The 15,802-nt window shown below is 41.7% G+C and overlaps 1 protein-coding gene across 1 annotated transcript in view; it reads right to left on the reverse strand.

Moving 5' to 3' along the window:
• LOC138246810 (alpha-2-macroglobulin-like protein 1) overlaps nucleotides 1-15,802 on the reverse strand; it is a 184,323-nt gene that overhangs the window by 75,733 nt on the left and 92,788 nt on the right. Inside the window, exons 19-21 of the mRNA XM_069201572.1 lie at nucleotides 11,131-11,247; nucleotides 9,505-9,561; nucleotides 6,316-6,507 (exon numbers count right to left, since the gene is read on the reverse strand). Of these exons, the coding sequence (XP_069057673.1) occupies nucleotides 6,316-6,507; nucleotides 9,505-9,561; nucleotides 11,131-11,247 (366 nt within the window). The remainder of the gene's footprint in view (nucleotides 1-6,315; nucleotides 6,508-9,504; nucleotides 9,562-11,130; nucleotides 11,248-15,802) is intronic.

Here is a 15,802-nt window from a genome sequence, read left to right on the forward strand (position 1 = left end):
GGAGTAACATGCCAGGCAAGATGGTACTTTCCTACAGTTACAAAGTGGTGCAATGCATGCATTGCGCCACTTTGTAAGTATGGCAAAGGAGAATGGCCTCCTTTAACACCACATTAGTGTAAAAAAATGAAACTAGTGTGGCGCTAAGAGGTGCTAGGGCCTTGTAAATTTTGCCCTTGGAATTACACTATGGAGCTTGTACAGAACATACACATTGATTGCGGCAATGAAGTGATGAGTAGGGGGTGAATGCTATGAAGTAGACAGAAAAAGTGGGTCCGGCCCTCGGGATAATGTTTAAAATAATGAGACCAACTAGTGCAATCCACAGTCCCATTGGTATGTAACTTGGCTAATATCATAGATTTAATAGGCAGTTTTTTGGAAAGAAACTCTTGAAATATTACAATGCTAGTATGCAATGCCAGAAATGTCAGATCCACCCAGGAGGTATTGAAGGGCTCGCCTTTCCAACGAATCTTGGTAAAATGATTGCAATATGGAGTATTCTTCAATGTAAGTTTCCTATAAATCGGCTATAAAGTCAAACGTTTTCCAAGTAGCTTATATAATTTTGGTATGCAGTCTTAAATACCACCAATCATTTCAAGATCTCCATAGCATTTTTATTCAATTCTATCTTCAAACTCTTTATGAAAGACTGCATATATTATGACGGAGAATGTACTAGAAGGAGGCAGAATGGTTACAAAATCTCATACACTCCTCAGATTGCAGGGCTCTCCCTCAGGATAGACAGATCCTCCAAGCTCAGACACTAGGAGGTAAACTCAGGTTACTGTTACACAACAGGTCAGTCACCAGACATATCCTTAAGGCTACACCAATTTTACAGCTTGTTGCTTCAGACAGCAGCACTGATTATAATGCTATAACTATTCAAAATATTTATCAATATAGATGAAGAAATGCCTCCACAAAAATCATAAAATATCAGCAGACGCATTCATTTCCCTCTGACACCAAGGAAGAAGTATCAGCAATGAATGTCCACAAGTTATCAGAAATGATAACACAAATATAAGCTTTATGTACATCATCAACCCTCAGATAAGCAAACATTTTATTCCCAAAATCAGCTTACAATTTCCAGACAAACTTCAAACGTTGTTGCCAAAAAACAGGTTTTCATTTTGGGCAAACGTATAGTTTCTTATCTGTTGGTGAAGTTTTGCACCTTGAAGAATTTTCTGGATTTATGTACTGTGCATTATTCCGACATCTAGTGTTTTGGTCTGGAATTCACCACTATTTTGTAGTCCTAATTTTTTTTTGTTGTTGTTCGTCGATGGGCCCCTATTTGGTGTATCCTGTTACGTTGTACTCCTTCTTCAGGAAGCTCCCACCTTTGGCTGCCATATTCATATACTTTTAATCTTCTGGTAACCTGTTCTCTTCCTCCATTTTTCTTGGTGGAGGAGGGTGGGTACATCTACAAGTAAGAAACTACGTTTTGCAGCATGAATATTTTGTGGATTTACATGCTGTGCATAGATTTTGTAGCTGTTTGATACTTTTGTGGTGGTTGGGTTGAAGATGAGCTTTAATTTGTAAACAGGTGTTGTAAGACCTTTTTGTCTCACTTGAGCTTCCTTATTCATTTGAATATATCTATACAGTAGTTTTTTGGGAAAGTGAGTACAGATGACCATGTTGCTGCTGTGCATATGTCCTGTAAGGATGTTGCTTTTTTCTTTCTTGTTGAATGTGCCTTTTAGATAAATGTCTCTCCTGCATTTGTTGGCACAGTTGAATGGTGTGTGTGATCCATTTTGCAATTGTGCCCATAGTTGCAGGTTTTATCAGATAATTCTTAGCAAATTAAACAAATGTCTGCTTTGTTTGCCTGTTTGTTTTTGTCTTTTTAATGTAGGATATTATGGCATGACTTTCGGCCCGCGTGTGTAAAGTTCTCTCTGCGTATGTCTTATGTTTTTGGAAAAAAACTTGGTATTTGTATCACGTAGTTGATGTGGAAGTGTGAAATGAACTTGGGTAAGCACTGTGGGTCTGTCTTCATGGTAATACTGTCTTTGTGGACTTTAAAGTATGGTTCTTGAAGGGTGAGTGCTTGTAATTCGCTCACCTTGTGCAGAGATGTTATGGCCACCAAAAATGGTGTCTTAAGTGTTAACATTTGTAAAGTGGCTTTATGTAATGATTCAAAGGGTGCCTTCATTAATTGTGTGAGTAATACATTTAAATTCCATGGTGGTGCTGATACCCTTCTTTGTGGTGCAATCCTTTATGCTCCTTCCTAAAATCTTTTTACAACTGGCGCTATGAAGAAACTTCTTCCCATGTGACCCCTTGTGTATGCCACTATTGCTGCTAAGTGTACCTTTAGTGAAGCATATGTTAACTTGAAGTCAATGGAGTATGTTAAATATTTTAATACTGTTGAATCCTTTGTATTCTTTCCTAATTCTTAATAGTCCATTTTAAGACACCGTAGAGAGTATCTTTTCCACTTTGCCATGTAGCATTTTCTTGTGGTTGGCTCTCTTGTTTCCTTTAGAACAGCCATTGTGCTTTCCAGTAGCTTTAGATGAACATATTCTAAGTCCTCAGAAGCCAGGATACCAGCTAAAAGACTCTGGTTCTGAGGGAGTAGTACCCTTCCCTCTTCCACTGACTGTAGATCTTGTTGTCTTGGTAATCCTTGAATGTTTCTTTGTGCTATTGCTATTAGTTCTGAGATCCATGTTTGCGTCACCCACTGTGGGGCAATTAGTATGAGTGTCATCTTGCTTCTCTTGAATTTGCTCTGTAACAATGGTATCGGGGGAAAATCGTAAGCAAATGTCCCTGACCAGTCTATCAACAGTGCATTCCCCAGGGGTTGGTGATATGGCTGTCTGGAAGCAAAGCTTTGGCATTTTGCATTTATTGGTGTTACAAATAGATCTATTATTGGAGTTCGTCACTTCCAAAAGATCATTTTGAGGACTTTCTGATTTATTTCCCATTCGTGTGAGCATGATGCAAGCTTGAATAGCCTGTCTGCTCATGTATTTTCCTGCCCTGGGAGATGGACTGTTGTTATTTACTTACCCCGCTGTATGGCTCATTTCCATAGTTCTTGGGATAGTCTTGATAATGCAAGGGATTGTGTTCTTCCTTACTTGTTCATACTGTAGTTGTGTTGTCTGTTGGGGTCAATATAGATTTGTCTAAGAGCAACTACTGAGAGGCTTTTAAGGCTAAGAACACAGTTTTCAGATCCAGGGTATTGATGTGTTGTACTGCCTCTTGTTCCTTCCAGACTCCTCTCACTTTGAGCAAGCCCCTGTGAGCTCCCCAACCCATTTGTGAGCATCTGTTGTGATTGCGACTGCTGAGTTGGTGGTGCAAAGTTACTTCCTTGAATATATCTTTTTGGCCTCCAGTTCAAAAAAGGAATTCATTTCAAGGCTCTTTGCATCATGCACAGGTCCATTTATGGGAAAGGTCCACCCATCATGTGATCTCTGCTTACCCCTTAATCCCCAGAAAGGGTCCTTCGCTTTAGTAACCAGGGACTTCCAGTGGTGCCAAAGATCAAAAGAGCAAAGAGTGAAGGACGCTATTTTGAATTGCTCACCTCCAGGCTCTGGAATGCTCTTCCGGCCTCCCTTAGAAGTCAGCCATCGGAAGTCCGTTTTAGGAAAATGCAGCAAACCCACCTTTTCTAAATGTGGTTCAGGAAATGTTCATCTTGGATTAGTGGAGGTGTTGTGTTGTATCTAGCACTTGGAGGCCCGTTGGGCAGCCATGCGCTATACAAATACAATGAATGGATTTGAACATGTGATGTGTTCTACCACGCCATCCCCTCTTGTACCTTTCGCGTGACAAACACTAGATCTTCAAAACTCCATGTTGCCTGAGACCACTGGTTTTGTACCCATTCCTGAATCACATGCATTTGTAGACTTGCATATGGATCAGTGGGCTACATTATACCATTTTCCGTAGCATTTTCCCCACTGTCCTCACTGTCAGAGCTTGCCCCTTCTGGTATTGAATACACTCCAGATGGGCCCAACACTCTCTTTCCAAATGCCCATATGTCGCTTTTGGAGGTGGCATGGGTTACCAAAGAGGTGTGGACCCCTTATATTGACCTTTATGGGTATGTATCAGCAGCAAAATATTGGTAAACCCATCCAATGAAGTTTATTGCAAAGTGCATCAATGAAACACAGAACACCAGTATGATGTACATAGATGAAGCCGACAACTGTTTCACCCTCTAGTGGTATGTAAACCTGGGGCTTTCTCAAGGTTATTCCAGTATTCTTAAGGTAAGTTGTTATGTGACTCCATTAGCATGTTGCAATGATTAGGGAACAAATCACTCGATCGGCACCATGTTCAGCAAAATCACGGGATAAATCCCTTAAAGGGTGGTGTTGTGTGTTTCATTGATGCACTTTACAATAAACTTCCTTGGATCCACTGATTTGGCTGGAGATGATAACTCAAAATTCTGATCTGAAGATATGGTTTAATTAGCTGTTATATAGGTTTACCAGTATTTTGTTCCCTTCTGGTATTGGACTGTTTCCAGCAGTAATGATGGTATTCTCTTTTTGCTGGGGTACCCTTTCCCTTGGATTAAGTTGATCCTTGCTTCAAGACACATTTTTTCCTGCTCAGGAGTCGGTGATGACTTTTCAGTGTTTATTGGGGATCCCAATGTGAATAAAGTTTTCATGACTTGCTGAATATGTTCCTTGCGCTTGTGTGAATTGGCTCCTAGTAGCCAGGCATCTAGGTAACGATAGGCATGTATGCCCTATCTTCTTAGGTGTGCTGCTACAGCTGCTAGGCACCTTGTAAATACTCTTGTGGCAGATTGTGTCCTGAATGCCAGCACCATGAACTGGTAGTGCATTTTGTTTACCACAAACCTAAGGTATTTTCTGCATTTTTCATTTATTGGGATTTGCAAGTATGCGTTCCTTAAGTCTATAGTTGCTGTGTAGTCCCCTCTTTGTAATTGGAGAATGACCTCCTTCAAAGTTTTCATCTTGAATTATTGTGTCCTTATAAACTTGTTTATGAATCTGAGATCTAGGACTGGGCGTAGAGACCCATCTTCCTTTGGTATTAGGAAATACGTTGAGTAATTTCCCTGGTTTACTTCTGCCTTTGGCACTGCTTGAATTGCTTTTTTCTCCAGCAATTCCTCTTCCTTCTTTAAAAGAGGTTTGTTTCTTCTTTTGCGTGAACCTTCTTTTTTTGGTCCCCTTGTTGAAGGCATTTCATCTAATTCTATGCAGTATCCATATTGAATTACGTTCAGGATCCATTTGTCTGATGTTATCTTTTTCCACCCCTGAAGGACACCTTCTATTCTGCCTCCCACTCATGTTGTGTGTAAGAGGCTGTGATCTTCTTTTATGTCTCTCACTGCTATTATTTGAGAGAGGTTGTGGACTCTTACGAAGTCACTTGTTGGAGAGGATTGTCCCCCCATGGGGTTGTCCCTTCCACAGGAGGATTGTCATCTTTTCTCCTGGTATTGCCAGCTCTGCAAGACTGTAGGTGTTTGGTTAACTCTTTTAAACCCAATTGGAAACTGCCTATTCCCATGGGCCTTTGAAATGGTACTAATCCCCCTTCACAAACCTCGTCGAAACTGTAATGCTCCCATCGATTTTGTGATTTTGTTGTCCTTTCTGACCTGGTTCAAGATGCCATCAACTGTGCTCCTGAACTACTGATCACTATTAAAAGGGGTATTTAGTATGTTTGCCTGCACCTATGGCTTAAAACCTGAAATGTGCAACGGTGAGTGATGGCGTAGGGTGATGTCTATCATCATCTGTTGGCTGGAGGTGTCCGCCGCATCCAATGCCGATTTGAGACATGAGTTTCATCCTCTTGCTCTCCTTGTCTGGAGGAAGGTCTGATGTAGGTGAGATGTTGACCATTTTCTGTGCTGTCGAGGTGATGATTGAATCAGCCGGTACACTTCTCTTGATTTATGCAGGGTCCTTGGACAAATACTTGTACTTTTTCTCTGCCTTTAGAGTCACAGCTCTTCAAGTGATGCGTTCTTTGTATGATTCCCTTCCCTGGTCCAGGACACTTGGAAGCAATAGCAAGAATTGGTTCCTTGCTTGTGTTGGTAAAAAGTGTTTCTAGCAGGAAACGAGACCAAGGTCTTTCCTCTTCCAACTGCACCTTAAACTTGTCCACAGCCTTCTTAATCAACTGATTATACATGGCAATTTCTTCTGGAGCAGGACTTTGAGGGCTAGTTATCGACTCTCTCCTCTGGAGAATATGTGTCAAGGTCCTGACACTGAGGATCTGTGATCTCTGATTCCACAGAATCCTGGAACATTCCTCCCATTTGTTCCTCCTCCTCTTCGTAGAAGAGTTTGTCTTCTTTTTCCTCTTTCTGTGGCTTGGGATTTAAAGGTGGGTTGATGTCTTCAACCTCTTTCTCTCCCTGGTCCTTGTGCGGCAAAGGCTTTGGTGGTATTTGAAATCCTTTAGGGGAGTCATTGAAGTCTTTTTTATTTTGGACAAGAGGGTCTATTTCAACTTCAAGGTGCCTCTTCTCGATTTCTGCTGCACATCATTCGGCATATGGCCTCGGCATTGCCTTTTTTTTCTGATGCAAAGATTCCTTTGAGGATGCTTCGGTCGCCAAGCTTTGTATTTCTTCTTGATACCTCTCCCTTTTTGATGTTGAAGCATCTTTCCCTTGTCTGTCCTTCGACAACTGGGTTTTTTCAGGGGATCTTCCTCCTGCAGTGTCCCTTTCAAAGGATCCGAGCGATTCCCTGTCAAGAGGCATGGCTGCGGCATGGAGTGTTTCCACGCAGAGGCTCCCTTTGATGCCCTTGAATCCTATTTATAGGGGCTTTTGGCAATTTCTTTGGGGGTCCTTGACTCTCTTACATCCGAATTTTTTATCTTCTTGCTTGACTGCCTGGACTTCGACAATTCTTGTGGCGCCATCTGATGTTTCCCCCTCAACAACTCCTGCAAGGTTTTCCTCCTCATCACTCGACGACCCAATTCTCTAAGGGATGGAGCCTTCTACTGTTCCTGTATGGTATGATGTGCTTGCCTCTGTCTCTCGTTCAACCTCAGTGTCTCTAATATGAACACGGAGCAGGCACTGCAGTTGTCGATTTGATGGTCTACGAGTAGACAGAGGTTGCAGACTGGGTGTTGATCCCTCTGTAGAAACTTGTGGGGACAACTCAGGCAGAACTTGAATGGAGTCTTCTCCATTACACTATACAGGGCACCCCCTGTACAGGCATTCTCAAAAAAACATTGAGATAATTCCCCTTTGACTTCTCCTTCGGTATCTTATTGTCTGTGTTCTTCTCCGATTTTTGTTGAATTTTCAGCAAACTTCTCATACATTTTTCTCAATTTTGATTTCTCTTGGAGAGCCTCCAGCTGTGCATCCAGACCCAATGGCGGAAAAAAATAATCTGAAGAAGGCGACCAAAGGTGAGAGCTTCCAGAGTAAGGAGTATGACATCACAGAATACACCAAATGGGAGGGGTCCGTTGATGCACAAAAACAAAAAAAAGAAAGAAAAAAAGGCATAGGACTACAAAACTGTGGAGAATTCCGGACCCAGCCACTACATAGAAGAATAATGGAAAGCATATGAATCCAGATTGCAAAATTCAAATCCCCACAACAAAGTGTGTACAGTTTTAAAAATGTACATTTGGCACCCAACACCAACTACATTTATTGAATCCATGGATTTGGTACGTAAATAACAGTCTGTCACTTTCGTCAGGTACCAACATGCACCATTGCCAGAACTGTACAGATTGTGCAGCACATGCAGCTGCAGCAGCAGCATATAAGAGAAAAAACCCACCCAGGATTGTTTTTGTGCTTGGTGCAAAGGTGCCTGTTTTGGCACTAGGCTGCCATAAATGGCACCAGTGCAGTGGGAAAAGACAGGATTGTGCATATTGCATAGATATGGTGCATTCCTGTCCTTTCCTTTTGACCCAGGGCAGTGCAGCAAAGTGACTTGCTGTGCTGTCCTGTGCCACAAGCCCATACATCTGGGCCTCACTGTCTAAATATAGACAGGAGCTTCAGTGCACACTCAAAGATCAACAAATCCTGTGCTAGAGTTACTAGTTCTGCCATCACCAAGATGTTGTGTCCACATCAGGTAGACCACCTTAGAGGTGGAACTGGCCTGACGGTTTACATGCCTCTCTGACTACTAATTTTACGGTCTATCCAGGAATCCAAATGTGCCCTGGATTGGGGGGGCAGCATCTCCTCTCCTCTGAGGGAAACCAGATTCGCATAGCAAAGGCTGTGGGTTCTTTGAAGTCCCCTGCCTTGGAATGGTAATTTGCAGGTTATCCTGCTGGAAGGGGTGGATAATACACCCGCCAGAGCAGGCTTCCTTCCTAACCACCAGAGAGCAGAGGCTTTGACTCCTGGGGATCAGAAACGTGTCTGTTGGTGGCAGCTGCTTAAGACCAGTCAGCCAGCACCCAGGTCGTTGGTAGGTTTTTTCAGAGGGCACTTCTAAGGTGCCCTGTGTTGCATGTATTAATAAATCCATCACTGGAATCTATGAGGTTTTATTAATACTAGATGGTTGATACCAAACATCCCTATTTTCAGTGAAGCCAACATGTTGCTGGAGAACTCGTATTGACCAGTGTCCAGCACATGCATTTAGAATGACTTCCCTGTTCACTTACTATGTCTAAGAATCAACAAAGACATAGTAGGGGTATATCTGCTCATGCAGATATGTCCTCACATATAATGCATCCTGCCTTATGACTGAAAGACTTGCTGTAGGGGTGGCTTACATATATTGCATGCATTGTTAGTGGGCATGGCAGACAGACTGTGCCATGTCGGGTTTTCACTTTGAGCTGCACCAAGACATGCAGGCTGCTACGACAGTCTACATGAGCTAGGTGAGGGGACCCTGAGGGTAGCACAATACATGCTGCAGCCCTTGGGGACTCTGTTACCTATACCCTATGTAACTGGGGGGTCATTCACTAGGGACTTACAGGTGTGCCAAAGGTCTTGCCATTTGGGGAGCAATTGTACAGTTTTAGGGAAAGAGATCTGACACTGGGGACCTGAATAGCAGGAACCCATTGCACTTTCTGTCAAACTTGCATCAAATACCAGGCAAAAAGTGGGGATGACCATGTCAAAAAGAGGCACTTTCCTACAAGCAGGACCAGGATTGATTTGCATATTACTGGGTCTAACCTAAGGTAGCTTAGTGGGCAAAACATTATTGTTGGAATGGTATCCTAAGCAACTACTAGTGGTTAGGCTATTTGCAAACATTCTGCTCATCATCTTTTGGGTGTTTGACATTCCCTCTCACTGAGACAATCTGTTAGTTGCCCCAGTGCAGGAGACAGACCCACTGCTGAATCAAAAGCAAGCTGGCCTTTTCATATTTTAGTTGGTTCCAATTTCCTCCCACAAAATGGCAGTCAGAGCTTTACCTTGTGCACACAGTAGGGAACTGTGAGCCTTCTCCTCCAGGACTCCACCTGCCTGAAAAGACAGAAAAGGAAATAATCAGGGGACTCCCAAGTAAGTCAGTACGCAGCATGCACTTCAGAGACATACAAAGTTGTTGGAACAAATAAGGTTGTACTGACTAGCAGGCCCCATCTACACGGCAGAGGACTATGTTACGCTCCAGCACAGGTGTGATGGCCCAGACAGATGCAATGTTTCTGTGAAAAGTCCTAGTAAACATCAAGTTATTGGAGTAATGCCTCAGTAAGAAGGCAGGATACTGGAGTGATGTCACCGTCAGTTGGCAGGTTATTGGAGTCTGTCTGGTGTCTGGTTCCTCAAATTCTGCAACAGCGTGATGTCAGGTTATTCAGAATGATTCGAGTTTGACATTTTTCTAATGTGAAATTCAAGTCAGGCTTAAGGCTCCTGGAATTGGTGCGGGGGCACCATCATATTCCTAGAGCAATGCCACATTCTGACATTATGTTCTAGGAGAAACATTTCAATCTATTGTCATGTTCCTTTAGTGAAGTCAAACTGAGTCAATAAGTGAATGTGTGAGTGAGTGGCAACAATTCTGAATCCAACATATTAACAGACATAAATAAATAATAATGACATATTGATGAATACCACAGATAGTCCCAGCATTTTCATCTCACTATTTTTCTTTTCCTCTTCTTTCTCTTTATCACTCTCTCTCTCACACACACACACCCCTTCTTTATTCTCTCTTTCATCTCTATCTTGCTAAAATATCCTAAAAACGACATCGCACAAAGAAAGTAACACCGTTTGGAGACACATTAATTTCAAAACGTAAACTCTATTTTACTGGAGTGATAAATAACAGAAATAGAAAGTCACACTTTTTGATTACAATAATATTGAAGATAAAGGCAAATAATTAAAGTGGTGTCATTTATAATCAGACACAAGTGTACTTTTGACTTTTAAATCATATGGAATTTTAATTCTGGTTGTATCACTCCATTGTAATATCACCAGGCCTTCTGAAAGTCAACAGAGATAGGCACCTATCTTGGATTGTCATTGTGCATAATTACAAGACAGCTGTCAAATTACCCAAAGTAGGCGGATGGAAAATCACATTACAATATCTCTAACATCATTTACTATACTTCTCATTGCATTCCATATTGCATCAAGATTATGGCTATATTGGAAGTATCTAAAACAATGTTCAAAGATGGCCAACGCTGTTGATTTCTGCTTTGCAAATCCTTCTGATTGCTTGTAAAAATCAATGCAAGTATTTGCAAGTCTATTGCTTGGAACATTATTTTCCATAATTGCAAGACAGCAGCTACCATCTTTCAATAGACAGACAGTCAAAAAGCAGGGAGGAAAGCTATCCAATCAGGAGGAGGGAATCGAAATGGAAAGTCATCAAATTATGAGCACACAGCTGACCCAACTCGCACTCTTAAGTATACATTAATGTATTGGTTACAACATTCCCAGCAACAGACAGCTAAAGCTGCCTCTAGCAAAATCTCAAAAATGTAAACAATGAACAAGAAATGAAATAGAGTCCTATGTATGGCAAGGAAATAGTTAGAGGAAGTAATTTCTCATCTTGACAAGAATGGGCTTGGTGACTGTGTCAATGCGCCCTTCAGAGGGTGTCACTGTGATCTCATTGCCGCATGCTGCTTTGGAGTCAAGAGCTTCTGTGGTGACGGTCATGTTCATTTCACCTAAAAAGTGGAGGAGGACACTGGGTGAGATGGGCTGGTGAGTTGAGTGGGAGCAGCAGGATCCACAGATCCGGTGAATAGAGAGAAAGAGGAAGTCAGGGGGAAAGGAGAGAGGAGGAGGAGATGAGAACAGAAGGGCGTACAGCATGAGTAAAGCATGACAAAAGAGGGTTGAAGATCAGAAGGAAAGTAGGATGGAGACAAAAGGCTATGAATAAAGTGGGCAGAAACAGTGCTGTCACTGTTGATGTCACGTTTTTTGTGTGAACTCATCGACAAAGCATTGTTCTATGGCTGCCTGGCATATTATAAAAAAAATTACATTTAAGAATAATATCTCATTGCCCAACTAACTTTACGGTGGTTTAACTATGAACTCGGAATCCTGCAAGAACAGCTTGAACCTTAGCAGATCAACTTGTATTATTTTCAAATAATTGTGTTTAGATTCCGTTTCTGGGTTGAATTTCCTGTATTGAATATGGACAGGGGTGTAGAGCAGAGGCCTATCAAGGACAGAAAGTAAAGAACCCTCCAATCCTCATCTCTTAGATTGCCTGATGTAAGAAAAAGCCCCTTTCTCCCTTCAGAAGCCACTTTGCCATACCAGATTCCAAATGTTCTTGGTATGGAGAGCTGCTTCCTTGAAACTGTCACTTTCAACCAAAAGGCATAAAAACCACAAGCAAGTTTTGAATGAAGACCAAAATGAGAAATTAAGATCTACAAAGGTGAAGAAAAAGCCTGCAAAAACCTTGCAACAAACTATGTAGCAAGAGGGCGATGAACCCCATGAAAATCACACAGAAAGCATTGTGACACAATGGACAACTGAATGCTTCTTGCTTTTATAAGGTCCACTTAGTATGGTTTACGGGAAGAGGAAGTGAGGTAGAGGAAGTAGCCGCCCTCTTGCTTGGCAGATGTTCATGTGTGATGTTTATGTTTCCTCTATTTTGAAATGGAGAAAAAACTCCATTGGAGGTTTGCCAGAAACACAAGAAAATTATTCGATTTCTGGAATGAACACCTGTGACTGCTTTCCCCTGTAACTCCAGGGAGCCATCTGCAATTTACTGAAATTTACTGCCTGTGCCTCACACAGTACAGGACAAATGGCCCAACTAAATTGAAACATACTGGGCAGACATCCATGTCCCCATCTGCAATGCAATAGGAAATGCTGAAGAAATGTCCATTAAGCGCAACCTCTGCTCAGCCAGGAGGAGAATAGGGTGATGTTTAAACCCCAAGGTGCAAGCGAGCCAACGAGCTACTGCCCCAGAGAGTAGGAGCCTTGCAAACCTTGGCACCTTGAGATGGGTGCATGAGGAACTGGCAGCTTCTCAGCCAAGATACGGTCATAGAGCACTTTCCACACTGGTCGCAGGGGGTGTCCTACAAGGTCCAGAAGAAGCTCTGTAAGACATTTTCTGCAATCCACTCAAATGAATTTAGTGTATTGGTCGACTTCTTTCTATATATACACACCATACCAGCTACCAAACGGCAGCAGTGAGTAAATGGTGCTAGCGGTCCACTGAAGGTGGGGAAATGTGCACTTTTGAAGTTGCTAATTCTGGCAAGTTTGCCACTTCACTGTCATAGACAACTCCTGCGCTACAAGTATTTTTTTCAGAGTTTCTCAGTTTTTAACTGTACCCACTACTTGCATAATGGTAGTGCCTAATCACCAACAGTCAGCAGCTCACTGACAGGCAAAGGGGTGCTCTTAGAGGCAACCACATGGCCTCATTATTTCCTGAAACAAAAACAGATATTCCTGATGTCTTGTGGCCCTCAGAAGACCTACAAAGTGTGTGGCATGACAAAGAAACCAGGGAATACTCTAGACTAATCATAATAAATTGAAACACCACGGTGGGTGACATACTCATGGTAACAGAGTGAACAAATATTTTTTGGCCCTCGATTTCAATTTTGTCTCATTGAGAACATTACATTATAAATTATTTACAATTATAGTTTTGAAGAAACAAATGCTTAGTCTTGCCTAAACTGATTTACAATGCATTTCCTAGTTAGTCCTTTATAGACCAATTAAGTGTATTTGATGGGCTGCGTCAATAAGAGAAATGTAAATATGGATTAAAGCTGTCACTAGCATTACAATTACAAAGACACTGATAAAGACCTTAAGAAGATATGTGCGAAGGACCTGGCCTTTCTGACTTTGGGAAAGATCCACATTATGACTCTCTCCCATTGGTCTCTTAGTTTGAGATGGAAATGCTTATATTGGAGCAGAAAGTGGGCTCGTCAGATGATATTTGTCCTACGAACATTTAAAAAAAATCTCTCAGGTCCAGTTGAAAGCAATGTCCTCTCTTTTGAACTCATGGTTCTCATGGGGTGTTGTTCTGAACAGCTGGAAGATGCGGTGGCTAAAGTCGGCTCTTAAAAAACTTTAGACCCTATTGAAGTGAAGAACTATACACCCATGTCCTTGCCCCTTGCATTGGCAGAACTGGGAGAAAAGATACTAGCAAAATGGCTTACTCATCCTGAAAATAATCAATTCTTAGATGACAGTCAAATGTGGTTTAGGCCAGAACATCCTGCAGTAGCTGCCTGGGTCTCAGTCATGAACGAGCTAGGATTAGATCTGCTTTGTTTTCTTCCCACAAACCACTTAAATCCTTCAGGTTTTGCTCTTTCATATGAGAGAGAAAGCATGAATGGAAATATGAAGAGTAATTATGGATTCTCAAAACACCAAAAGCAGTTAGATGGTTGTTTCAAAAAAAGATGTTAGAATCAGCTTAATACAAGATATATTTGAAAATTATGCTCAGAATGTGTAGAAACATGCAGAGAGATTCGATTTTTTTCTGTAGTTGCCTAAAGCATTGGAAAATAATTGTGACATCAAAGCTCAGCTGTAAGAAGTTATTACAGTTGACCCGATACATCATTTCTTTATTGTGAGTACTAGGGGCGTCATAAATCACCTGTGATGAGGACATTAGACAGTCTTTTATACTGGGTTGGACAATTCCATATATGATATTATGATATTGGGATTTGGCAAGCCTGTTAAAAGAATTATGGATGATTTTAAAAACTGCGTAGTGGCAGTGTAATAATGGATGAACTGTATACTCTTAAGACTGAATGGTTCAAATTCAAGGTTATTGCATTTGCCAGAAATAATCCTTGGGCTCCCAATTTGTGGTATGAACTTCTTGGAAAGCTGACTGGGGTCGCAGAGAAGGTTAGGAGCTTTTGATTCCAATTGGATAAGGAGCAGAGCCTCACTCTCCAGATTAATGGAGCAGTATCTGCCACAAAATGTTTCCCTTTTAACTTGACTAACTTAAGAAAATTGCTGGTGAGTGTTGCGATAAATTTACATCTGGAGTTTGCAAATGTCTGGCCTTTAGGACTTCCTGATAGAGCATTACACAAGCTTTAGGTTATCAAGAACTTTGCATTAATGGCTATCTTTAGACCCTGAAAAGTTTATTCTGTCTCTGACACCTGTCACTGCATTCATTGGTTTACAGACGAGAGGCATATCAACTGATTTAAGGCCTTTCACATGATGAATGAAGTCTCTGTCCTTTCATAAGCTGCTCAAAAAATATTAATGCAATTAGTCCACAAGATCGAAGCAATATCTCTTATGCATGCCACATATCTAAAAAATCCTGAATATTGAGTAGAATATACAAATAAAAACAAAGACATTTCCAAATGTCATCATCCTCTACTGAAAGGAAAAAGTTACACTGTAAGCATCTGTTGGTGTAGTATAGTGCTGTAGATTCACATCCTCTGTATACCACTGCCATCTGGTGTTGGCATCGGATATTACAAATGCAATACACTTTTAGCCTTGCTGTAGCAAGTTTAGATGCACTTAAACATCCACCTTGCAATGCCCACCTTGGAAATGGTATGACCTTTGTGGGGTTTGGCAAAGCTACGAAGAGCTGGTTCGTTTTTCTGAAGTACTTAGTCCTTTCAATGTAATACAGGAGGGCCTGGTTGACCTCTAATGAGTACAGCTCACTTTCTGTAACAGAATCAGGTTGTGGAAAGCTTGCATGCAGCTTAATAGTCTTGTTAATAGGGAAAGATGAGACTAACTTGGGTAGGAGTTTAGGATTAGTTCTAATGACTACCCGGTCCATGTGTACCACAAGGACTGGTTCCTGCATGGTAAGTGTGTGTAACACGCTGATGCGTCTGAGTGAAGTTATAGGCTATATGAAAAGTCACTTTCCAGGAACAAAGCTGTAAGCTGAAAGAATGGAGGGATTGAAATGGCACAGCCATATGTCTTGTCTTATTTGAAAAACCTTAGGGTTCAACACTGGGCTGGGGGTGCTGTTGGAGGTATCACCCTTCTTAGCCCCTCCTTGAGCCCACTTACCACGTAATCCTGAAGGGGGTTGAGTGTTCCCTGTTTTGCAGGCATGCCGGTACCGCAGCTTCATTGAGGTACATTGAGGTACATGCAAGGTCCGCCTTCTGAGGGTATAAAAGATTGCAAATAATATCTTGAACCTTGACTTTGATGGGATCTAGT

The sequence above is a fragment of the Pleurodeles waltl genome, chromosome 7, assembly GCF_031143425.1.
Source record: "Pleurodeles waltl isolate 20211129_DDA chromosome 7, aPleWal1.hap1.20221129, whole genome shotgun sequence".
Classification (NCBI taxonomy): Eukaryota; Metazoa; Chordata; class Amphibia; order Caudata; family Salamandridae; genus Pleurodeles; species Pleurodeles waltl.